The 26,943-nt window shown below is 47.9% G+C and overlaps 1 protein-coding gene across 2 annotated transcripts in view; it reads right to left on the bottom strand.

Annotated features, from left to right (window-relative positions):
• Nucleotides 1–15,299, bottom strand: part of CNNM2 (cyclin and CBS domain divalent metal cation transport mediator 2) — a 119,138-nt gene extending 103,839 nt beyond the window's left edge. For both annotated transcript variants that reach the window (XM_073685328.1, XM_073685329.1), the window contains exon 1: nt 13,627–15,299. In XM_073685328.1, the coding sequence (XP_073541429.1) occupies nt 13,627–15,094 (1,468 nt within the window). In that variant the 5' untranslated portion in view covers nt 15,095–15,299. The remainder of the gene's footprint in view (nt 1–13,626) is intronic.
• Between the last annotated feature and the right edge of the window lie 11,644 nt (nt 15,300–26,943).

Below are 26,943 nucleotides of genomic sequence, written 5' to 3'. Positions count from 1 at the left end.
AATCTGCATTCAGTCAATTATTTGTACATTCCTTCTTGCATTAGCATCTTTTAGTCTTTTTTTTTATACAATGCCATAGTATTATTGTAAATGTAATTAGAACATTAAAATGTAATGGGTCTTCTGTTCTTCCCGTACCCCAGATCCATAAGGGCTGACGGCCAGTGAAGATCAATAATCTAAGTATTAACATGCACATTAGTTTCTATAGAACACCGGTGTAAGAAAAATGTGCATGAGGATGTCAGCTGGAGGGGAAGGGGGTACAACCAAAAGTTATAGAACTAATCTAATAAGCATAGAGGACTTTAAGGTGACACAGACAAATGGGGAAATAGATCGCCTATCAACCATTATTATTTATTATGCTTTGCTTATATAGCGCCATCATATTCCGCAGTGCTTCAAAGACATCATCGCTGCCCCCATCAGGGCTCACAATCTAGATTCCCTATCAGGATGCCTTTGGAGTGTGGGAGGAAACCAGAGAACCTGGAGGAAACCCATGCAAACACGGGGAGAACATACAAACTCCTTGCAGATGTTGTCCTTGGTGGGATTTGAACCCAGGACCCCAGCGCTGCAAGGCTGCAGTGCTAACCACTGAGCCACCGTGCTGGTCTTAACCATTCTGCCAGGGGTTGTCCACTACGTAGACAATCCTTATGCTTCCTCCTTGTAAAATAATAACACCTATACTCCCCTCCGGTGCCGGCTCTACTACTTGTCCACTTCCTCCGGATGTATGTGATTCGTCCGTAGGAGAGGAGTGAAGCCAGCGCTGACTGACCACAGGGATTGCATGACATTATGTCAGGAGAACCAGTGCCATCACTGGAACAGTGCTGGCACCGGAGGTGAGCATAAGAGATTGAGAAGAGGTTGCCAAGAAGTGGCCAATTCATTTAACCATGCATGGTCTTCACAAGACTGTATTTGCAGTATTTGAGGTCAGAAAATTGGGTCAACTCCCATCAAAATGTAAGGCTATGTGCCCACGTTGCGGACCTGAAGCATATTTTTTACGCTTCTCCCTGGCGGGAAAATCGCATGCGGATATTACATGCGGTTTTCCCGCCAGGTAGAAGCGTTTGTGAGGCATCTTTGCATGCATTTCCGCATGCGGGTTATCAAGCACTTCTCCAAGCATCACTTGGAAAAGTGCTTGACAACTTGTTCAGAATGGTAAAAAATAAAAAAATAAACTTTATACTCACCTTCTGATGCATTCTCTGCCCCGTCCGGAGGCTTGAGCGGCTCACGCTGTTGTGTGCAGGACCTGCGGTGACGTCATTGAGTCATGTGGTGGGTCACATGACTCAATGACGTGGCAGGTCCTTTAGACAACAGCGCGACGGAGGGAAAACATCAGAAGATAAGTATAAACTTTATTTTATTCTTTTTTTTACAGGTTCTTTGGTACCCAGGTCTGGATGAGAGTCTCCTCTCATCCAGACTTGGGTACCATCCGCACATTGATTCCGCTGCGCTTCCGCAAAATTAATGAACATGCTGCGGATTTTTGACCGCAGCATATACGCTGCGGAAAAATCCGCAGCATGGGCATTGACATTGAGGAATGCCATTGGGGACCATGGGGTGCGGATATACATGCGTTTTTCAAGCGTTTACGCTGCGGAAATTCCGCAGCATATACGCTTGAATAACGCTACGTGGGCACACAGCCTAACTTCACTTCTAGAAATAATTTGACAAGTGTGAACTGATAAAACAAAGAGGCAGGAGTGTTCAGCCCAGCGCTGACTCCGGAAATGCCGAAGACAGGCTCAACAGACAGTCTACAAACTCTAAGGCGAAGAGCTTATGCTCCTTTTATTTTAGTGATCAGTAAGGCCTTGGGCAAATGGAGGTTTTTCATTTATTTTTTGTGGGGTGTTTTTTTTTTTTTTTTTTGCTTTTTTTTAGTAGAAACAGATTGAGGAAAAACATTCTTTGTACGAGTTTCTCTTTTTTGAGAAAATTTTTTGGAAGAGTTTGATTTGACAGTGCCTAATTTAGAGCAGGTTCCAACAGGAGCCACTTCAAAGTAGTGACAAGGGTTTTGTTGTTTTTTTTTTTATGGTAAAAAACCTCTATCACACACACACACCACAGAGAGGATAAACATTAACATTTATTTTTTGGGGCTTTTTTAGTGAATAAACTAAAACAACAACAAAAAAAAAACGCTGCCTGATCTCAAACTTCTATGGTAAGTTTCAACTGCCACTGAATAGTGGAGTAGATCAAAAATTGCAAAAGTGCAGTTAGCTCCCAAAATACTAAAAATTAAATTCCGCAGCGTAAACACTTGAAAAACGCATCGTGGGCACACAGCCTAACAGTAATTTTGACCAGGGGTGCCCAAACTTTTACATGCCACTGTATGTGCTAGTTAGCAAAATGACACTAAGGTATTTCAGGTGATTGCGCCCTATGTTATGACTCAAGACTGGCAAAGATTTATTGGTGTGTTTTTAAAGGAACTGAAATACAGTTTTGAGATGGTTTCACTTTTTTTGTGCTGGATTTTAAAGTAATTTTTTTCTACATTTTTGAAGGCATTCTGATTAAAGCTTTGCATTTACATTCTGCAGAGAATACCTTCACTGAGTGCAGAATATAATTGGGTTTGTGCCGGACAAATGTTGCAGTTGATCCGGACTGTGCTGCTCCCCAGACAAAATACCATTGTGAAATGAAGTGTTCAGTCCCATAGTGGGTATTGGCATGGAGCCCTTAAAGGGGTTTTCCCATGAACAAAAGTTAATTTTAAAAATTGGCTCTGACTGACCGTGTACAGAACATACCACATCTCCTGGGCAGGGGAGGAAGCAAAAGACAATACAGATATTACAGCAGGGGATCACAGAGGATTCATTTTGTGAGGTAAAACATTTCACTGCCTGTTTTTAAACAATATTTTACCTCACAAAATGAATCCTCTGTGATCCCCTGCTATCCTGTCTGTATTGTCTTTTGTTTCCTCCCCTGCCCAGGAGCTGTGGTATGTTCCATACAAGGTGAGACAAAGACAATTTTTAAAATGAACTTTTGTTCGTGGGAAAACCCCTTTAAGCTGGCCTTACACATTAGAGGGCTGTTAGTCGAACGATGCTTTGGCCGACATCCATACACAAGAGTGTTCTCTCGGCCGAGCGCCAAGGTGTTCTCTATGAGAAAACCACCGGTAGACAAGTCGGCCGGCGGCTTACGTTAGGGAGAACAACACGATCGGCAGTCCAAAAAATACACGTTAGACCAGGTTCCGCTGACAGTCTAATGTCTAAGGGGGGCTTAACTGTAGCGTAGGACAGAGCTCTTCTAGTCTATGGTGGTCTTGTTTGCAATGGGAGCAATCAAAATAAATAGTTTTGGGAGATGCCTCACACTTGGTTCCAGGGCTGTGGAGTCGGAGTCGTGGAGTCAGTGTCCATTTTGGTGGAGTTGAGTCGGTATAAAATGGACCGACTCCTAAAATATATAATAAATTGGGTACAGTAGTTCAATGCAGTTTGTGGGGAATATTTTTTTCATAAGAATTTGGGAAAGTTATGAAATGTCCTATAAATGTCTGTCCTATTCCTGATCTAAGGGTCTAGACTTTTAGCTGAGATGAATCTGTGCTACAGTAAATTTATCACCTAAACATGAGCCGTGTACGAGGGAGTCGGAGTCATGGAAATTGAGGAGTCGGAGGTTTGGCTTACCGACTCCACAGCCCTGCTTGGCTCTCTGTCAGCAGAACATAGTTATTTATACAAAACACTATCAGCAGAGTACAGACTGCCGTAAACAGCAGTAACATCAGTACAATGGTTTACAAAATTCCCCAATTGGCAACCAAATACTACTATGCATTGAACACTTAAACTCCAACGTAGAGCTATTAAAATACGTTGTGGTTTATGTCACATTGAAGTTTTTTTTCTTGGCCCTATATGCGGATGGTATATGAAGACAACGGCACATGCTTTACCAACCCTGGAATAAATCCAGCATCAGACGGTAAAACTATTTGGCCCACATTTGCAACTGTGCGTGCCGCAACCCAACAGGCCAGTAAGCCTCTTAATTACATAACCAGCAAAAACCATGCAGGCTTTGTTTGTGCCTTTCTTACAAAAATCCTCCCATTAGTGCCAGCTCTATTACAGAGAAACAGTCTTACCCTGAGTCCAGAGATATTCAGAAGAACATTCCTTATCAGCAACTGATATACACTGGTTCAAAGGGAAGTACCAGCAGTCTACAATAACTCCATATTGATAAAGATCTGCAGAGCCTGCACCCAAGATGAGCCGATGTATAAACTTTGAACAAACCAGAGTCCTTGAAAAAGTTGGAATTTCTTACACCGAATGGAAACTTGTAGTAAAAGTATGATCAGTGAGCGCCAAGTATGAAAAATACAGCTGCAACTGATAATGGTTATATGACAGGACCTTTAAAAGTGCAGAAAATAGGTTGTTATTAATACCTAATCTACCATAGGTTTCTATGCACCGTCTCCCTAAGGGTCTATTAATGCGGGCCAATTTGAGCCCATTAATTCACATTGAGGTAGTTTTTGACACATGGTAAGGTTTTAATAGTAGAGATAGTACAGGACCGCCCCTGCTTTGGGAGCACCTAAAAGTTCTTACCTACCTCTTAGGTGTTATCTTTTTGCATCCTAAATTCACCTTTAAGACTTTCCCAAAATTGACACTCATGGTTACCAATGTGCTGGCCAGAAGGCTCATTTGGAAGCGTGCACAGAGACAGTTTTGGTATTTCATTGATGCCTTCTTTCTAGTTTAATGAGGATTAGAACAACAGAGTTCTTGAGATCATAACTAATGACCGGTTGATAGGTGAGAAAAGAGGTATTCTAGTTGGGGGCAAGTTGAGAATATTCTCCATTTTTAGGTAACCCAAAAACAGATTTGTTACTGAATTTCACAATACAATCTGCATATATTGCCCAATACACATAATTTCTGGTAATACTGCTGTAGCTGTATAGTCCTTTTTTGGAAGCTTGGTTGACAGATCCTCGGTGTCCCTCCTCCCTGCTGCTGAGATTTCACACTGCTCAGTACAAGTTGCAACCATCAATCAGGGTGGGTGGAAAGAGGTTACGTACACTTGGATTCATGAGCTCTCACTCTTAGCAGGCCTCATAAAATGTCCATTTTATGATTAGGCCAAATTCACTTATTCATGAAACACAGACAATGCCTGCATGGCTACGCCTGGCCCAACGAGAGGGGCTCCTGACCTGAGCTAACCACCCCTTATGCGCATATGAGGCAGTTAGCTCAGGTCCACAGTAATGTGATCTGTGTAAGGTCCATGTGTCCTGGACGCAAGAATTTAACCTTACAGTGCCTTGAAGAAAAAAATATTCACAACCCATGAACTTCTGCAGATCACAATTTTCAGAGTTATATTTTTTTAAATATTCATGTATCATTTCCTTTACACTTCACAAATACTTGCTGCTGTTTTGGTGTATAACATAAAATCCCAGTGAAATACATTTAAAGTTTGTTGGTGTAACGTGAAAAAAAAAAAATAAAAAAATGTGGAAAAGTTCATGGAGTATGAATACTTTTTCAAGCCACTGTATACTGACATACAGGCAGGTCCAGAAATATTTGAACAGTGACCGAATCTTCATAATTTGGGCTCTGCATGCCACTATTTTGGATGTAAAATGAAACAACCAAGATGGAATTGAAGTGTAGACTTTCAGGTTTAATTAAAGTATCCCGTGAAACGTTTAGGAATTGCAATAATTTTTCTACAAAACCCTCCTTATATCAGGGGCTCAAAAGTAATTGGACAAATTAAGTTTATCATAAATAAAATGTTCATTTTTAAAACTTTGTAGAGACTCCTTTGTCGGCAATGACTGCCTGAAGTCTGGAAGCCACGAACTCCAGCAAGCACTGGGTTTCCTCCTTTGAGATGATTCGCCACCTTTACTGCAGCTGACTCCAGTTGTTGCTTGTTTGTGGGTCTTTCTGCCATAAGTTTAGTCTTAAGCATGAGAAATGCCGTTGAGATCTGGTGACCGACTCGGCCGTTGTAGAATATTCCACTTCTTTGCCTTAAACTCCTGTGTTGCTTTCACAGTATGTTTTGGGTCATTGTCCATCTCTACTGTGAAGCGCCGTCCAATCAACCTTGCTGTGTTTGGTTGATTCGGAGCTGAAATTATCGCCTTGTACACTTCAGAATTCATCTGGCTGCTTCTGTCTTCAGTCACATCATCAATAAACACCAGTGACCCAGTGCCATTGGAAGCCGTGCATGTCCATGCCATCACACTGCCTCCACCATGTGTTAAAGAGGATGTGATGTGCTGTGCTTTGGATCATTAGCCATTTCAAGCCTTTTTCACACTTTCTTCTTCCCATCATTCTGGTACAGGGTTATCTTGGTTTCACCTGTCCAAAAAATGCTTTTCCAGACCGGGACTGGCTTCTTTAGATTTTTTGGGCAACGTCTAATCTGGCCTTTCTATTTTAAAGGCTGACTAATGGTTTGCCCCTTGTGGTGAACCTTCTGTGTTTGATCTCATGGGGTCTTCTCTTTATGGTAGACTTACATACTGAAACATCTACTTCACTTGGGTGGGTGTTGTAAAGCGGTTTTTCTTCATCATGGAAAGGATTCTGCGATCATCCACCACTGCTGTGCTCTCTGTGGAAGTCCAGGCCTTTTTGAATGTCCAAGCTCACCAAGTGAGTTTTTTTTTTTTTTTTTTTGCAGAATGTACCCAACTGTTGATTTGGCCATTCCTAACATTTGGATGGATTTCATCCTTTTTTTTTTTTTTTTCCCTTCAGCCTAATGACGGTCTGTTTTTCTTACATTGAGAGCTCCTTTGACCGCATGTTGGGGGTTCACAGCAAAAAATGCAAATGCCACAACTGGAATCAGCTCCAGACTTTTTAACGAAGGAAAAGCCCATGCAACCCATTACAGAGCTTTTGAGATAGTTGTCCAATTACTTTTGTTCCCTTTAAAAAGATCTGTAATTCCTGAACCCTTACTCCAATTAGGATATGAATACCCTCAAATTAAGGCCACATTCACATATTTAGTATTCGGTCAGCATTTGTGAGCCAAAATCAGGAACAAAACAGAGGGAAAGTATAATGGAAACACGTCATCACTTCTGGATTCATCACCCACTCCTGGTTACAAATACTGAATGTGTGAACGTGCCCTAAAGTGGAGAGTCTGCACTTTAAGCCCATATTGATTATATAACTGTATTTTGAATATGTTTTTGGCAATTGGCTAAAATGCACAAACTAGTGTCACTGCCCAACTATTTCTGGACCTAACTGTATAAGTGCACTTACTTCTGCTCTAAGAGGTCTATTCACAAATGGATTAAGTTTGTATTGAGAAATCAAAACAGATCCTCTCTATAGGGAAGCGGTCAATTTGTAGTGATGCATGATCTGTAGATAGCACGATATATAGAAGAGAAGCTGAGAAGAATGGTATAGAGGTTTGTTGGAAAAGATTCAATACAAATTATTGTTATATTTATAACTATTTTATTCATTGAAATCCCTGGTGTTTGTAAGTACATGAATCCAGTGGACGGTCCTACTACTGATTGACAACAATGTCTGCATCAATAGTCATACAGGGAAGCCTGTCAATCACCGAGTAGGACCGCCTACTGGACTTCTATTGCACACAAACACCAGGGATCTCAATGAATAAAACACAAATTTTACTAAAACTTTTCCCCTAAAAAAGTACATCAGTCTGATAAGCTACCCCTGCTCTATAACATCTTGTTCGCAGAACAAATACCATTTTTAACATGAAAAAGTTCCCTTTCATTACTTAAGATAAGGAAGGACACATCTTTAATGCTGCGATATCATGATGAGTGTTGCAAGCATTGATAGGAGGAAAAAAAAAAAAAAGAAAAAAAAAAAACTGTCAAAAAAAAAGTTGGTGGCTAAAGACAATTCAAGTTAGTTTAATGCAGAAGCAAATGTGGTTTATTATGCCCGTGGACACCAATTACCACTGGAGGATATGAAAATTACAAGTATTGAACATTTTTAGAAAGGAAGATAGAGGAGAAGTCTGTCCTTCAAACTTCTAGGAGGTGTTCAAAGTTCTAAAGACGAGCTTCTAACAGGCCTGAGAGCAGAAGATGGTCTTCAGAGGCCCATTGGGTTGGACAATAGTAAGGCTTATTGAGGGACATTTGCACACACACCTGACTTACTTTCTAGGTCTGGAAGATAAACTGACCTCTCCCCCTTTTCACTGAAGACAAGCTAGTCTTTGTTACCAGTCTTACTGCCAGCAGACATGCTCTATCATGTAGCTTCAATGAGCAGACCGGGCGTTCTTCAGGGTTCTAGTGGTACACAGACCTTTACGCCCTGCAAATTTAGGAAAGAGTATTACGAGTAGGCAAGTATTGGCATCCAAAAAAATACCAAAACAACCTATCCCTTCAACCCAGACTTCGCAAACGGTACAAGATCAGGCAGAAGAACCAGATTATCAAGTCATAGCTGTCAGTCATCTGCGAGCAACTAGACATTTAACTAGAGATGCGTTACAACGACTTATTAACCTATTGGCAACCTAATGGGGATAATACCTGCACCAGCTACTGTTACCCATAATAGGGATACAATGACACATGCCTGGAGATAGAAAGTCTGATTCCTTCTTCTTAAAATTAATTTTAAACACCTAGACTAATCAAAGGCAAAGTGAGGAAACCCGCAGAGGACAAGCACTTCGACGTCATCTTCCAAACTGCTGATGTTGGATCTAAGTAATTAATATTCCCAGCTCATAAAGATTTATTATGTCCTTGTCTCTTTACTTATCAAGCACCAGATAGAAGATTAAATTGGCAGAAAAAAAGTGTGCACACTGCTTAATGTATGCATCTCAATGCTACAGCGATCCTGGCTCTGCCGATTCGCTGGATTTTGACAAGAAATTGACAAGAAGACGCTGCCCGGGAAAACTTTTACTGCGTTGTTTGTTTTAAAAAAGGGACATTTTAGATATGGTGGAAACAAAAGAACCCCTTTGGCAGTGTAAATAACCGCCAGCATAAACTTGTTCCCGCAGTTATCCCTTAGGCTGGGTTCAGACGCTCGTATTTCACAGTCCATATATGAACAGCAATGCCTGGACTGACTGCGGGTATTTCGTTTTTATGCCTATGAGGCTACAAGATTGGGTCAGATCTGTATATGGACCGTTAATTATGATGGTCTGAACCCAAAATGTCAACTCTTAGGCTGTGTGCCCATGATGCGTTTTTTAAGCGTTTCTGCAGCGGCAAAAACGCAGCAGAAACGCTTAAAAAACGCTTGGTAGAAGGTCTGCAATGTTCCCCAATGATAATCCGCATGTGCTGTGCACATGCTGCGGAAATTTCCGCTGCGGGTTATCATTGAGGAAAAAAACGCAGCACTACCAATTATTTTGTGGAAGGGCTGCGTTTTCGCCGCCATTGACTTGCATTGAATCGCTTGGATTCCGCATCACTGTATCTGTACATGCAGAATCCATGCGTTTCAATATGCGGATGTTACCCAGGTCTGTAGAAGAGGAGACTCTCCTCCGGACCCGGGTACCATAGAACCTGTAAAAAAAAGAATAAAATTAAATATTCTATTTACTTACCTTCTGATGGCCCCTAGTCTCCTTGTCATGGCTTGCCGGCAGATCGCGGTGGACTGAAGCCTGTGTTGACATCATTTAGTCATGTGACGGCAGGTCCTTCAGTGTACCACGAGCTGCCGGCAGCCAGGACGGAGCGAATAAAGACTGCGGGGGCCATCAGAAGGTAAGTATAGATTTTATTTTTTTACATTCTTTGGGGGTCACACTATATAAATCCATGCCGTTTGCATGGATTTATATAGTGTGACCAAGTTGTAAAGCACTTTCCAAGTGATGCTAAAATATCGCTTGGAAAGCGCTTGACAACCCGCATGCGAAAAATGCATGTGAAGAACGCTTCACTTCCGCATGTCCCTGGCAGGAAAAACGCATGTACAATCCGCATGCGTTTTTTCTGCCAGGGAGATGCAGAAACGCTCAGGAAAAATCTGGAGCATTTCTGCATCGTGGGCACATAGCCTTACAGAATTTTTACTGCAAGCTTTCTCCATTGAAATCAAAATGGCTTAGCAGAAAAAAAAACGCAAGAAAAAAAAAAAAACACCATAGCAAAAATGCACCAAAAATGAGCATAAGTTCGACTGCAGTTTTCTGTCACTCGACTACGTTTTTCATTCAGAAAAACAAAAACGGAATACTCAGGGGTGCAGAGGGAATGAAACAAGAGCAAAGACTGGTCACTTGTCTTGGTGACATGTTTACTTTAAAAGGCAACCCAAAAGTTCAGCGTGTGCCATGTACCAAGGTCTGCTTTCTAGAGGTCGGTGGTCTCCGGCACAATCATATTGTTCGATCATTGTAAATACAGCTCAAATAAACATCGGCACAGATCTCCATAATCCAGAGTGACACCCTAACTTACCAAGAATACAAGGATCGGAAATGTAAATTTGCGATTCAGGGACCCAACTTTCCCCAGAGACAGAGCTTTCATAGAAAAAAAAAAATAATGGAAGACTCCAGGACTGATCTATAAAGCAAAATTCTTGAACGTAATTGGAAATGGTCTTTGATTTTTAACTACAAACCTTTTGTGAAGTGAAGAGTAAGAAGTTCTGAAATTTCATATGCCCTCCAATTACGGGCCTATTATAACTAGTGTTTCATCTGTGCAGACGGCGCTGCTGTGTGAGGACATCTTGTCTGTGGTTCGCAGACCATAGAAATGCCAGTCTCACCCATTATCAGCGGACTACTGAGGATTATATTCCCCATGTCATGCCCACACTCAAAGGACCATGTGATGGTAAAATAAAATGCCCTCATCCTTTAGATTTACTACACGACAGCATATATAGATGTGGCCACATATGCATCGATCTGGCCATGATCAGATGTAAATTCAGTATTCCTGGATACATGCAAAGTATTTTGCTACGATAAACCTGTCCAAAGTAAGAAAAAAAATCCCCCCTCTCATCCCCAGGACTTCTAGTTTATCCCGCAGGGGTTTCGAATAGTGATAACTCCAAAACATTAAAGTTCGTGATCCATATAACAATCAAGTATAAATGACGACAGCTTATGTTTAAGGGTTTCTTCCATAAACCAATCACCTATGGACAGATAAAGGTATAAGTGGGGAAGCGACTGCTGAAACCCCCTTAGCTTATAAGAACTGGGTTCCAAAAGTCCGCTGGGTGAAGGTGAATGAGCATGTGCAGCCACGGTTACATTTGTTGGTCGCACGTGCTCAGTACCACCACTACATTCACACAGGAGACTGATTAGTGGAGGTCTCACCAGCATTTATAATGAATATGGTGGACTGGCGATTACTAGAGTTGAGTAGAACAATTCGCAGGACCACGGTCCACTGACCACATCTTGGACACCTTTTCTGATTAGTAGCTCACCAGCGATGTCTTGGCTACGAGGTCGCCTATCAAAAAAGTCACCCAGAATGCTAAGAGATAGCAGACATTTCGCAGTATTCTGGTCCAGCTGCATGGACCACAGACATGGTCTCTGGACCGGGGTCAACGCGAGAGAATACTGTTGTTTATGAGACAACCCCTTTTAAATTTAGTTTCAGAATTTGGTGCCATTACTTGCAAGAAACACAAGACTGGTATAGAATAAAAAATAGAAAATAAGAAAGGGCTAAGCAACCTAATTTATGAGAAAAAGCATCAATGGAGACGAAACCATACTGCTCAGTTATAATCATTCCCATCAATCCTTGGAGAGCCAAAAGTGAGAAGTAATGCAATACTAAATGGAGGGGGAGCTCCTGGTCTAACGTCACAAGCTTTACCTTCACATGTGCAAACTACCAGTAGCTTATATCATAAAATGCACTTTTTTCCTCCGAATTTTCACTTTAGTGTACCTTTAAGAATGTCTAACAACAATACAGAAGGTGACGGAGGTCAAAAAGCAGAAATCAATCAAGTGGCTAACTGCAGTTTTGCAACTTGACACACATATTAAAACCCTTCCAGGACACTACAATGTGCAACGCAAAACTTTCTAGATAATTTCCCAACTAAAATGCAGCAAAAAGAAAATGCACCTTTTATAATACCAAGATCTTCAGGATGAAGGAAGGGAGATCAGCGGCGTATAAGGAGCTACCTACAGATCAATCGGGGTAGGGGGTAAAAGGAGCTACCTACAGATCATCGGGGTAGGGGGTAAAAGGAGCTACCTACAGATCAGCGGGGTAGGGGGTATAAGGAGCTACCTACAGATCAGCGGGGTAGGGGTATAAGGAGCTACCTACAGATCAGCGGGGTATACAGAGGTACCTACAGATCAGCTGTAATCAGACAAAGCCCATGTGAAGTAATACAGGGGAAGGATCCTGACTACTGAGCCGTGCTGGACAGCGCTGAACAGAGTTTCTGCAGAAACCAACTTTGCAGACAAATCAATGGCAGTCTATTCGTTCCCTGTTAGAGGTGTTTGGACACTTAACCCCAAATTGCAACAGTTTCAAGTCTAAAGATGGTGGTAGACCAAACCACCTATATTCAACCCGGAGTCCAACTACTTAAAAGGTGTCTGATGAAAACAAGATATCACCGATTCATAAGATAAGTAATGACTTTTTGATCGGTGGAGGTCCGACTGCTGAGCACTGCACCGATCAGCAGAACAGGGAGCTTTTATCCCTGTGAGGTTCACCCGACCGACGTCTTCTCATCCGAGTAAAACTGTTCTATTATTCTGAAAACCATGGATAGCATTCTTACGAGAAAACTGGTTGTGTGCATGAGCCCTTAGAATAGAGTAGCAGTGCACTCGCTCGGCCACTTCTCCATTCATTCCCTATAGGACTGCCGAGTGCTCCACTTGTTCTTTTTCCAGCAACCTTGCAAAGAATGAATGGAGGGGTGGGATAATTATTTCCCCAATTTCCCAGGTCCCGGAAGTCAGGCACCTAACCATCAGCAAGTTAACACCTATCCTGGGGACGGGTCATAACTTGTTTTCACCAGACAACCACTTTTAGTTACAGGTGACTCAGTTACATAAATAATCAGATCTAAAACACCTCTTAGACCATCTTTTGACAACCCATGGCCAGCAGGTACAATCTGACAGCAGTTTATCAGGAAGGCTTCTAATTTCAGTCCAAAATTGCTTCACATGTAATTTGAGGATTTAAAGTTGATCATTATAAGAGCACAGAAGTTATGGAGAACATTATGTGGGGTCATCATAGGTCATAAGATCAATTGTTGACATCTATGGTCACCTGGCTCCAGGTTGTACACAGTACCTGGTTAGGAATGATTACTCGGACCCCTGCTGGAGGGTCTTTATGAACTAATGACTCTGTACAGTCCTGCTGATTACATTCCCACCTTATAACGAATGGGAATTCTAAATGATGGGACAAAGGGGAGAATTTCAGGCTGCAAAATATGGGACAGGTGTCATCTCTAATCTTCTCCCTCCCACCGCCCCATGAGCAGCAAAAGGCTAAGTGCCCACCTTTTTTGAATTCTTCCAGCATGGCATCTAGCTTGGTGTCATTGAAGACAAAGTGTAGAGGGTGATTGTAGAACTTGGTGATAGTCTTTAAAGGCGTGCAGTCATCAGGGTCCACGAAGGCCAAGTCTTTTACAAAGAGGAGATCCACAATGTTAGACCTTTCCCCTTCATAGACCGGGATGCGGGTATATCCGCTTTCCATGATCTCCGACATGGTGTTGAAGTCTAGGGTGGCATCTCCGGCCATCATAAAGCAATCTCTTAAAGGGGTCATGACATCTTCCACCGTTTTGGTCCTGAGCTCCAAAGCACCCTGGATAATATTGAGCTCCTCTTTGACCAGATCATTATAAGGGTCGGTCACCCTCAACATCTCCAGCAACTTCTCCCTGTTATAGACCGTTCCTATCTCCTGTCCTAGGACGCAGTCCAACAACTTACTGACCGGATAAGAAGCCGGGAAAGTCATCATCATGAAAAATTTGGTCAAGAAGATGGTGTTGGCTCCCACAGCCAAGCCATGCCTAGAACATATGGCCTGGGGCACAATCTCACCGAAGATGACTATGCCGATGGTGGAGATCACTACAGCCACCAACCCCGAACCGGCAATATCGTCCAGCAGGATGGTGAGGGTTGTGTTGACCAAGACGTTGCCCAACAGTAAGGAGCATAGTAAGTAGTTGCCTTGGCGACGCACCGGTTCGATCCTCTTGGCGTAATTCTTCTCTTTGTCAGTGCCGCAGTTCTGGACGATCCTTAGCTCCATGGGGTCCAGGGCCATGAGCCCCAAATTGAGGCCGCTGAACATACCAGACAGGCACAAGAGAAGGGCAATGAAGATGACCTGAAGCCAGAAGGGCAGCAGGAACTTTTTCTCCTCCACCACGATGACCCTGGTGTCGTCCCCAGCATGGTAGACCCAGGTGGTCTCAGTCCAGGGCTGGTGGGCACCGGGGCTGGGTGGGGGGCTGGACACGGAGGTGCACAGGAAATAAGCCTTGCTCTTCTCAGTCTTCCTCAGGGGTTTGATCTCGATCTCCACAATGCCGGAGCTGCTGCGGCTCAGCTCGATGTGCGGCAGGATCAGGATGTCGGACGTGCGGATCCCGCAGGGGTAGAAGCCCTCCTGGCCGCTGCCGGGCTCCGGGCCCCCTCCGGTCAGCCAGGGCGGCAGGTGCTCGGTGAAGGCGATCTTGGACCACGTCTCGTTGTTGATGTTGTGCCCGTACACCCGCAGCTTCACCCGGGTCCTCTCGCTCACCCTCAGCGCCCCGCCGTCCATGTACGACACATCGTCAGTATCCTCCAGCCGCAGCCCGATTATAACAGTCTCCGCGGCGTCCTCCTCTCCGGCAGCCAGGCAACTGCTCAGCGCCAGCAACATCATCACCACCAGACATAGGACCCGGCCGTGACTGCGCGCCGCCATGTTGACAGTGGGCAGTGTGATGGAGCCGCCCGCCATCTTTGGTCCGGGAGGGAGGAGGAGGGGGGGAGAAAGAGCGGGGAAGAGGGGCTTACATCCAGCCTACTAGTGCCTTCATTCCCGGACTGGCGGCAAAGCACCCCCTGCCTAGTCCAACACCCGTCCGGGTTCTGACAGGAGGCAGCTAGCGCGTCCCGAGGTGAACTAGACTAGTTTGAGCGACATATTAGAAGACCAATCAGGGGGCGAGTTTATGTGTGAGAGGCGGAGATTATTGACAGGTAAGGGGGCGGGAAGCAGTTGCTGAATCCTATTGGACAGTGAGGGCGTGGTTCCGCTATGGGGGCGTGGTCAGCCTGCAGTAGTGTGACAGTTCTCCGCAGATGAGTGCAGTGTCGCTCCGCGCTGCTGTTCGGCTCTGATCACGGACCGTTCCCATAGTCTCTCTGTGCTTTCTCTTTCATTTATTCATTCTTTTATCCTATTTTTTTCTTTCTTCACAAATATTTCCAATCACTCAGAACAAGACAGATTTGTTCTTAAAGGGGTCGTCCAGGACTGCGATATTGATGGCATTCAGAGTTATCGATATTAGAAGAGCTCTTACTTTATAAAGTGTGTGGTGTTGGGGGGACCTCACGGATCTTATGAGGATAAGTCATCACTATCTGGTGACAACCCCTTTAAGGCTCAGTTCACATTTCCGTTTGGTACTGTTTAGAGTACCGGTGCGCAACCTGGTTAATGGGTCACGTTATCAGGATGAACCAATCACAAGGGCCATTATAAAACTTAAAAGGGTTTTTTTAGCGTTGGGAAACCTCTGTCCCAGGCTGCAGTTTGATTTCAAATTATGCTTTGCTCACCCTCCCCAGTTTTAGCGGTGTGACAACACCCCATTGGCACTGCCGCCAATCAGTGAGCTCAGAGGCTACGTGCCGTCAACTAGGGCAGAGCTGCAAAGTTATTGGCTGTAGGGTCAGTATAGCAGACAGTAGGACAGGGATGTCACACTCAAATACACAGAAGGCTAAAATTAAAAACTTGGATAAAGTCGAGGGCCAACCTTGATACTTATTTAAAAAAAACAACTTAATATTCGGTGGGGTCACAGAAGAGCATATCTCACAACTTTGCAACCAGTAAATTTCCTTCTATTGAAGCCCGCCTCTATTGCATCCATAAAGTATGATGCCAACAAAAGTGCCCCCCAAGCACAGTATGATACTCCACAGTGAATTCCTTCACAGTACCCTCCACACGTATGGTATGATGACCCTACTGTACCTCCCCCCTCAACTCCCCTGGCAAAGTATGGTGACCCAAACACAGTATGATGCCCCAACTGTGATTCTCATACAGCCTTCCATGCAGTATAATGGGCCTTACATAGTCCTTCACACAGTATAATGGGCCCCACATAGTCTTCCACACAGTATAATGGGCCCTACATAGTCCTCCATACAGTATGATGGCCCCACATAGTCCTCCATACAGAATAATGGGCCCCACACAGTCCTCCATACAGTATAATGGGCCCCACATAGTCTTCCATACAGAATAATGGACCCCACATGGTCCTCCATACAGTATAATGGGCTCTACATAGTCCTCTATACAGTATAATGCAGGGGCGGACACAGACTGTAGTGGGCCCCTGTGCAAGAAATTTTTGGGGGCCCCCCCCCCTGCGCTTCATAAGGCAACAAAGTTATGTAAACATAACCCCCCCATGTGCAGCTCTCATCCCCCCCATGTGCAGCTCACCCCCCCGATGCATCTCTCATCCCCCCCGTGCATCTCTCATCCCCCCCCGTGCATCTCTCACCCCCCCATGTGCATCTCTCACCCCCCCATGTGCATCTCTCACCCCCCCATGTGCATCTCTCACCCCCCCATGTGCATCTCTCATCCCCCCCATGTGCATCTCTCATCCCCCCCATGTGCATCTCTTATCTCCCCCCCATGTGCATCTCTTATCCCCCCCCACATGTGCACCTCTCTCATCCCCCCCACCCCATGTGCATCTTTTATCATCTCCCCCCCCACGTGCACCTCTCTCATCCCCCTCCCCCCACGTGCACCTCTCTCATCCCCCTCCCCCCACATGTGCACCTCTCTCATCCCCCCCACCCCATGTGCATCTTTTATCATCTCCCCCCACCCCATGTGCATCTTTTATCATCTCCCCCCCATGTGCATCTCTTATCTCACACACACACACACACACACACACACACACACCTCCCATTCCCCCCACTCCTAGTAAATTGTATTTTGAAAAAAACAAAACTTGTTATACTTACCCCCATGCGATCCCTGCAGAATCCTGGCGCTCGTCCAAATCGCTGACACTAGGTTCTCCTGACTTCCGGCCATGTGACGGCGCCGTCACATGACCGGAAATCAGGGGAATCATGAAGGCGCTGCCGCAGGAGCGCAGCGCAGCGCTGAGATGTCCCGGACCCGGTGCTTAGCATGGGGCCGGGGGCCCCATGAGGAGAGAGACTCACAAGAGGGGGCCCCCAACGGGGCTCCAAGGGGGCCCCTACCGGCTGGGCCCCACACTGGAGTCAGGGCAGACATGCCCTGATGGCGGCCCTGCTGGAGGCTGGAGGGGCCCCCTCTCCCTCGGGGCCCCCGTTCAATGAACCGGCTGCACGGGCGGTAGTTCCGCCCCTGGTATAATGGGCCCCACATAGTCCTCCATACAGTGTAATGGGCCCCACATAGTCCTCCATACAGAATAATGGGCCCCACATATTCCTCAATACAGAATAATGAACCCCACATAGTCTTCCATACAGAATAATGGGCCCTACATAGTCCTCCATACAGAATAATGGGCCCTACATAGTCCTCCATACAGAATAATGAACCCCACATGGTCCTCCATACAGAATAATGGGCCCCACATAGTCCTCCACACAGTATAGTGACCCACATAGTCCTCCACACAGAATAATGGGTCCCACATAGTCCTCCATACAGAATAATGGGCCCCACATAGTCCTCCATACAGTATAACAGGCCCCACACAGTCCTCCATACAGTATAATGGGCCCCACATAGTCCTCCATACAGAATAATGGGCCCCACATAGTCCTCCACACAGAATAATGGGCCCGCATAGTCCTCCATACAGTATAATGGCCTCACACAGTCCTCCATACAGTATAATGGGCTCCACATAGCCCTCCACACAGTATAATGGGCCCCACATAGTCCTCCGTACAGTATAATGGGCTCCACATAGTCCTCCATACAGTATAATGGGCCCCACATAGTCCTCCATACAGTGTAATGGGCCCCACATGGTCCTCCATACAGTATAATGGACTCTACATAGTCCTCTATACAGTATAATGGGCCCCACATAGTCCTCCATACAGTGTAATGGGCCCCATATAGTCCTCCATACAGAATAATGGGCCCCACATATTCCTCAATACAGAATAATGAACCCCACATAGTCCTCCATACAGAATAATGGGCCCTACGTAGTCCTCCATACAGAATAATGAACCCCACATGGTCCTCCATACAGAATAATGGGCCCGACATAGTCCTCCATACAGTTTAATAGGCCCCACTTAGTCCTCCATACAGAATAATGGCCCCACATAGTCCACAATACAGAATAATGGGCCCCACATAGTGCTCCATACAGTATAATGGCCCCATATAGTCCTCCATATGGCGTTGCCGGCCAAATATAATCACCCTGAGGGCCAAATCTGACCCATGGGCCAGAGTTTGACATGTTTGTACTAGGAGCACCGGCAGAGACTCAGCGCTGGACCCGGGGAGGATGAGTAAAGCTCAGTTTGGTTTTTAAAAAACAAACTGCATCTGGGGGATAGAGGTTTTCTGAAACCGGAAAACCCCTTTAAATTAATATTACCATCTGAAGCATGTTGAATGTATATGCAATGTGTGTCTGGTAATGTGCCTGTTATATTCCCAGGTTTCCCAGCTATCAGGATAATGGGGTCCCCATTCTTCTCCGTCAGCATTCGAGAAAGACAAAGACTGTGCATGCTGCTCTCGTCCGTGTCCTTTACGAGAGTTGTTAAACAGATGAGCGATTCACTATTCCCACAAAACTGCATTGAAGATGGCCATACGCAGGCATGGCCAACTCATCTACTCCTTTCTTGGGTGCCACACAGGGGTTAGGAGACCCCTAGTCTGCTACAGAGATGGCAACACCATTAGTACATAATCATCTCCACTATGTGCCGCTACACTTATCTCTAACATGGAAAATGCATGTCTATGACCAGTGAGCTGGGACTGCAAAGAATGGTATCACACAGGGGTGCACCTACCATTGGTTCAACCTGTACAGCCACACGAGGGCCCAAAAGGTAAAGGGGGCCACTACCATCTCCAAAGCAGATGGAATTGTGCATTATGATGTGCATTTGGACTGTTCTTACACGGGACCCTCTTCTGTCTGTGTCCACCACTGGTATTGCAGATTGTGCACCCATGCTTAATAGGAAAAAACAAACGGAATTCTTGTGTAAAACTGATCCGTTGCATCACAGATGCAAACAGACGCAAACATACCCCATTGATTATGATGTCCGTCTAGGTTCCATTTTTTGTCTGTTTTTAGAGGAGAAGAAAAAGTTCTACATGCAGTAATGCAACAGATCTGATTTGCTAATGAATTCCATATGTCTTTTCCTTTAAACGGGACATATAAATGGAAATGTGAATCTAGCCATAGAGAGCGTCCATCACTATTATCTTTTATTTGGCAAACAATTGTCAAAATGGAAAAATGATCTAAAACTGCACGAAGTTTCTTTTTAGTAAAATGAATATCATAGATGAAGATATTGCTGGTTTTACAGACTGCTGCCAGCAGAGAGCCCCATAACTCTGCTGCTCAATGGAATGGATCATTTTTCCTGTGGGAGCAAGAAAAGTTAAGTGGTGGAAGATCTGTACACTGCACTATTTATCAAAGCGTGCCCAGAGAGTACTAAACTTGGTTTAGCAGATATTGGTCCCGTTTACCAGGCTTCACCCTCTCTGGGCGCTGTTTGATGATGCAATATGTGGGCACAATTTAAATATGAGTAAATTATGAAACTGCTTGGCAATACATGGACACTGTATGGCGGTAGATGGACAATGTTTGCACTCTGTGGGCATCTTTTACCTTGATATAGAAACCACTTGGCATAGTTGGGAAATTATTCATCACTAGATATGCACAGTTTTGCTCTTTGTAGGCACATAGTGCCACACAGGTAGCTACTGCACATTGTGTGGCCCTATGTGGACACTATATGGCTATAGTCGAGCAAAGTATGACATCACTGGTGAGTCACTATTACCTGTACACTGACACTGTATACCATGTACAGAACTCCTGTTTATAATATCACTGGTGATCCCTGAATTACATGTACACTATATCTGACTCGCCCCCTGGGCCGTGGGGCACGCGGATCCGGGCGATAGGGGAACGATGGGGGTAGTAGTAGTGGCGGCCCAGTCCCGCGGCTCAGGGTGGTCAGGCCAATGGTAGTCTGCTATGCGCTCTAAATAATGTCCGACTACGCCACCCGTGGATTGCGGTTATTAGGAACCGCCGCTGCAAGGCAGTCCGCTGGGGCTGATGATGGGTGCAGCTGAGGTGATGTGACTCCCCACGGGAAGAGTGCGGCCCCAGGGCAGTGTAGTGGATGTTGGGAGTGATGGTAGTGCGGGTCCCGGTGCTGATAGTGCTGGAGGCGCGAAGGAGCACACAGACAACAAGTTACAGTCCAGGGTCTTTACTCACAGTTCGTTTGTTCCAGGTCACTTCGGCCAGCAGTGACCGCCTGAGCCGTGCTGCGTCCACCAGGTGAGGGGCTCGGTCAACTCCCAGGCAGTTCAGGAGCATGGCACAGGACCCCCTTTTATCCTTTTTCTGGCCTGCCTCACCAGTGACCCACTTTTGTCCAGCTGCCGCGGACCTGTGCGGTTAAACGTGGGCCCCGTCCTCCGCTGTCCTATATGGTGCCTTCCTAGCAGGTTTGATGAGGTGTCGCACCAATATATGATCAGGACGACCGGTCTTTGGCTGAGGGTTGTTTCTCCTCCACCAACTTGGGATCCGGTACCCTTAATCTGCCTGACCCTGCACCCTGGATTCTCGTGGGTTCTTAGGGTCCCTTCCACCTTCTTGTTCCTGAGCCCTTCTGTTTCTCTGTCTCTCCTTCTTTGCAGTTCCTTTCTGTTTCTGTTCCTTTCTCTTGGAGCTGAGATGAGCCAGAATCTCAGCTCCCCTTCACCTCCTCCTCGGCCTCTTCTCCAGGCCCACTTCTCCTTCTCCTCTCAGGCCCCGGCCTCTTCCCTAGGCCTGCCTCTGGAGCAGCACTCAGCCTGAGCTGCTGCTCCCTGTCTTCTCCTCTCCACAGAACGAACCTAGATCTAAGATGGTGCCCACCTTTTATACCTCCCTCTAGCCATGAGCCCAGGTGACCAGCAACCAATGGGCTCCTTCCTACGCTCAGGAACCGCCCCCTATCTGCCCCTACAGCACTGGGTGTTCCACCCCCCTGCCTCCCCACTCCAGCAGGGACATGGTCGGTCGTGCCTGCACTTATGTCTAGTGGGAGCACCGTTGAGCTGTCCCTCGGAAATGGGGTGTGTGTGCTGCATGCAGCTAACTGAGCCCTGGTCCATACTCCATCCTTACCCGGGAGTGGAATATCACACCTCTGGTCTGAGGTGCAATACCCCTGTAGCGGCCGAACCCTCGGGGCGCTACATTCCCCCCTGGTAAAGCACAGCACGTCCTCGGGCTGGAAAAGAGCAAAAACAGTTGATTACAGGACATGCAAAACTTTTTCAATAACTTTTTACATTAGAAACAGACATTACGGTTCAACTCCCTTTATGGGACACACTTTTCTTTTCACTAGACATTATAGAAAACTTTTTCAATACTTCCGGAACTCTTTTGTATAAAACATTATAGAAAACTTTCACATGACTATTTAGCAGCATATAAAACCTTTTCACATAAAACATTTTTTTAAGTAAAGCACATTCTTGGATCCTGGCGGCGGTGCAACTTGCGACCAGGTGTTCTTTCTTTTTAAAGGTGCAACAGTCCATTTTAACTTTGAGGTAGACGTTGCGGTTCTTGTATAAAACCAGTAGGGGGCGCTTTAAGAAGCGCAACTATTTACATGGAATTGGCCGTTCCCAGTCCTCGGCCGGTGGGGATAGGGGAATGGCTGCTCACAGTCCTCAGCCTGTTAGGGGAAGAGGGGTGGCTGTTCTCAGTCCTCAGCCAGGTTACTTAGGGGATAGGGCATAATGTTCACACAGTCCTATATCAGTCCCAACGGGGACCACACGCAATTTGAAACAGTCCCACACAGTTCCTTTGCACCCTTACGGGTAACTATTTACAATGCCACTTGACCGTTCACTGGTAACGGTGTCTTCGTGACGCTCCTTCTTCCTCCTCATACGGATCTTCAGGCCCGTCCGGGCCCTCCTGGTACTCAGCGTCCGAGTAGTGCTGTTCCTCCTCCTCTACTACTCGGCGGACTTGTAGGGCATACCACCCCTTCACGCCTTGGTGTCGGGTGTAAGACACCACGTCGCCTGGGAATAGATCCCGCCCACGATGGCCTTCCGGTAGGTGACTCTCCACATCTCTCCTTGTTACAAACACGTCACTGATGGTCTCGGGGTCTCGGATGAAGCCCCAGCCGCGCTCCATCTGGAACTTCACCACAGTCCCGGTGACTCGGGGTCTGCGGGCAGTTCGGGGATCTCGTCGCGCCTTCATTTTCTGCTCCGCGCTCTGGACCTGCAGCTTCTCTTGCTTCACCCGCCGCTCTCGCTGCTCCTTCTCAAACATCTCCAGCTGTTGGCGGCAGGCCTCCCGCCGCTCAGCTGCGCCCACTCGCGTTTCTTTCGTGAACCCCATCAGGTCCTCCCCTGTGGGGTCCCATTCGAACTGGGCATTTTCCAATGGTAGCTGAGGGATTTCCTGAGGCGCCAGAGCAGGTATGAGGGGCTCAGAGGGTACTTCGACCTCCGCGGACGGGCTCCTCCGGAAGCGGGGGTTGACAAACTCGGGGGGCCAGATGAAAGGCAGCCCATCCGGAGTGGTGTATTGGGCGAAGAGATCCGCGCTCAGTGGTGGTACTGCAGGAGCAGGGGGCGCAGGTGGGTTGGCGGCGCCCGGGGGCACGTGACCTTGCGACCAGGCCCGTGCTGGTTGTTTCCTGGTTGCTCCCAAGGGCGGTACAGCAGGTGCAGGGGGTTCCGTCGGGGCAGCGGCGCCCGGGGGCGCAGGGCCTTGCGGCCGGGCCTGCGATGGTGGTTGGCTGAGCACGCCCGGGGTCAGAGGGCACGGCGTGGGGCGGGGCTCACCGGCAGCGTCGACGGCCTGGGGGCCGGTTGATGGCGGCGGGGGCACGGTGTCGACGGCGGGTCCCAGTGCGTTGGGCTCCGTGACGGGGTGCAGGGGCAGGTCGGCGGCCTCAGGATTCAGTGCAGGGGCGTCTCCGTTACCTGCCTCTGCTGTCGCGGCCTCCTCCGCGGCGTCGTCCTCGGCCTCCGCTCGGCCTTCACTGCCCTCGGTGGCTGGTGCGCTGCTCGTCGATGGCGCCTTCGGCTGCAGGATCACAGCCCGCCGGGCCACTTCCTTCTTCCATCCGGCGATCACGTCCTGCTGCGCCCGGACCATCCTCCGGTCCAGCTCTTCCAACGCCGCCCGTGTATATTCGGGGTCCTCCTTGGGGAGATGGGCTAACAGCTCGGTGAGGCTGCATGGTGGTGTAGCTTGCAGCAGGCCCTTTGCCAGGGTACCGGAACTGGTTTCTCCCTCCATCTCCGGGTGCGGCCTGGCCAGACTGATCCAGACTGCGCCCTGCCCCACAGTTTTCTTCTCTCTCCGCCCCCAGAGGGGGTGGTCCTGGGGCATTCTGCTGACAATCACTTTCAGGGGCAGCCCCCCCATGTTGATGGACATCTCCACTGCTGCATTCATGGCTGGTGGGGGCGGGCTCCTTCTTTGGCGCCATTCTGGGACCTGGCCCACGATGGGAGGTGGCTTCCTGCTGTCTTTTGGTGCGCACATAATGGCGTCCGCTCTGCCAGGGCGGGAAAGACGGATGAAGATGGCGGGAAACGGTCCAAGATGGCGTCTGATGGCGGGAATCGGCTCCGGATGGCGGGAAACGACTCCGGACGGCGGGAAACTTCTTTTTAAGGTACATGTGCAATTTTCTTCAGGCACGCAATACCCGCTTGTGGCGGGTTGGTAATGATCCTGCCGACTATGCCAAAGCTGACTCGCCCCCTGGGCCGTGGGGCACGCGGATCCGGGCGATAGGGGAACGATGGGGGTAGTAGTAGTGGCGGCCCGGTCCCGCGGCTCAGGGTGGTCAGGCCAATGGTAGTCTGCTATGCGCTCCAAATAATGTCCGACTACGCCACCCGTGGATTGCGGTTATTAGGAACCGCCGCTGCAAGGTAGTCCGCTGGGGCTGATGATGGGTGCAGCTGAGGTGATGTGACTCCCCACGGGAAGAGTGCAGCCCCAGGGCAGTGTAGTGGATGTTGGGAGTGATGGTAGTGCGGGTCCCGGTGCTGATAGTGCTGGAGGCGCGAAGGAGCACACAGACAACAAGTTACAGTCCAGGGTCTTTACTCACAGTTCGTTTGTTCCAGGTCACTTCGGCCAGCAGTGACCGCCTGAGCCGTGCTGCGTCCACCAGGTGAGGGGCTCGGTCAACTCCCAGGCAGTTCAGGAGCATGGCACAGGACCCCCTTTTATCCTTTCTCTGGCCTGCCTCACCAGTGACCCACTTTTGTCCAGCTGCCGCGGACCTGTGCGGTTAAACGTGGGCCCCGTCCTCCGCTGTCCTATATGGTGCCTTCCTAGCAGGTTTGATGAGGTGTCGCACCAATATATGATCAGGACGACCGGTCTTTGGCTGAGGGTTGTTTCTCCTCCACCAACTTGGGATCCGGTACCCTTAATCTGCCTGACCCTGCACCCTGGATTCTCGTGGGTTCTTAGGGTCCCTTCCACCTTCTTTTTCCTGAGCCCTTCTGTTTCTCTGTCTCTCCTTCTTTGCAGTTCCTTTCTGTTTCTGTTCCTTTCTCTTGGAGCTGAGATGAGCCAGAATCTCAGCTCCCCTTCACCTCCTCCTCGGCCTCTTCTCCAGGCCCACTTCTCCTTCTCCTCTCAGGCCCCGGCCTCTTCCCTAGGCCTGCCTCTGGAGCAGCACTCAGCCTGAGCTGCTGCTCCCTGTCTTCTCCTCTCCACAGAACGAACCTAGATCTAAGATGGTGCCCACCTTTTATACCTCCCTCTAGCCATGAGCCCAGGTGACCAGCAACCAATGGGCTCCTTCCTACACTCAGGAACCGCCCCCTATCTGCCCCTACAGCACTGGGTGTTCCACCCCTCCCTCCCCACTCCAGCAGGGACATGGTCGGTCGTGCCTGCACTTATGTCTAGTGGGAGCACCGTTGAGCTGTCCCTCGGAAATGGGGTGTGTGTGCTGCATGTGACGCACCCCTGGGCCTGTGTCGCGCAGCGTTGCGCACGCGGGAGCTTACCCGGAGCCGGATCTGTTGAGGGTTGTAGTCTCGTGGCGGTGACCCGGTCCGTGCCCAGGGAGTCAGACTAAGTGGCGCTGTATTAGCGGTAGATGTTGTACGACTACGCCACCCGTTGAATGCAGCGAAGGAGCTGCCGCTGCAGGGCAGACCGCTGAGGCCGGTGGTAGGATTGTGCAGCGTGATAGCATCACCCCCAACGGGAGGGGTATGGCCTCAGGGCAGCCGACGTGGATGATGGGGGTAGCAGGAACCACTCGGAGACGGTACGGTGTAGTTCAGGGTCTTTACTGGTGACAAAGATAGACCCTCCCGGAGTACTGGCTAGCGATTGGGGCCTGGTCAGTCCTTGAGCAGATGGGATCTCCCCTGGCCAGGCGGAGTTGTAGGCCTCCCAAACTAACTGTACTCTTCTGGCTACCTTGCTAGAGGCGGGTATAAGTAGCCCACGTCCCTGAGTGTACCGTGTGGTGCTCACCCGTATGGCCGGTGACTCGGGGCCTTCTAGTAGCTTCCGCTCCACGACGGCGGTGCTGGTCCCACGCGTGTGACCGTGCCTTCGGGTTTCTTGGCCAGAGGACCTGAAATCCCCTGCCGGTCGGTTTCTGCTGCTGGATAGGAGTTAGTCCCCACAGCCTCGGACTCCGGGTCCGGTGATAGCTTCTCAGTCAGGGCGAGCTCTGCAGCTGCCAGCCCCTGACTCCTTGTAGTACTGCTCCCACAGAGCTCCTGTTGTTTCTTCCTATGCTGCTTCTCTTCTCTGTCTCTACTTCTGGCATGGCCCAGGAGCTGGGCCCAGCCGGAGCCACAGCTCCCTGTCAGCCCTCCTGGCTGAACTCTCCCTCTGAACTCTCTAACCCTGCCTCAGCCCCAGGTTTATATAGGGGAAGTTCTTCCCCTCCCAGGACTGGGCAGGAGGTGTGGCATGCATAGGATTCCTGACCAAGAGACCTCCCACCTGCTCTCAGACATAACATTGCTGTTACTGTGGAAACCAGACCCCTGGGGTGCCACACATGCAGCTAACTGAGCCCTGGTCCATACTCCATCCTTACCCGGGAGTGGAATATCACACCTCTGGTCTGAGGTGCAATACCCCTGTAGCGGCCGAACCCTCGGGGCGCTACATATCTATATACAGAGCTCCTGTGTATAATATCACTGATGATCACTGTATTGCCTGTACACTATACATTATATACAGGGCTCCTGTGTATAATGTCACTGGTGATCCCTGTATTACTTTTACACTGACACTATGTACAGACCTCATAACGTCACTGGTGAGT

This window comes from Phyllobates terribilis, unplaced genomic scaffold (genome assembly GCF_046119375.1).
Source record: "Phyllobates terribilis strain yellow unplaced genomic scaffold, ASM4611937v1 Scaffold_5__5_contigs__length_657084704, whole genome shotgun sequence".
NCBI lineage: Eukaryota > Metazoa > Chordata > Amphibia > Anura > Dendrobatidae > Phyllobates > Phyllobates terribilis.
This window is presented reverse-complemented; position numbering and strand designations above follow the sequence as displayed.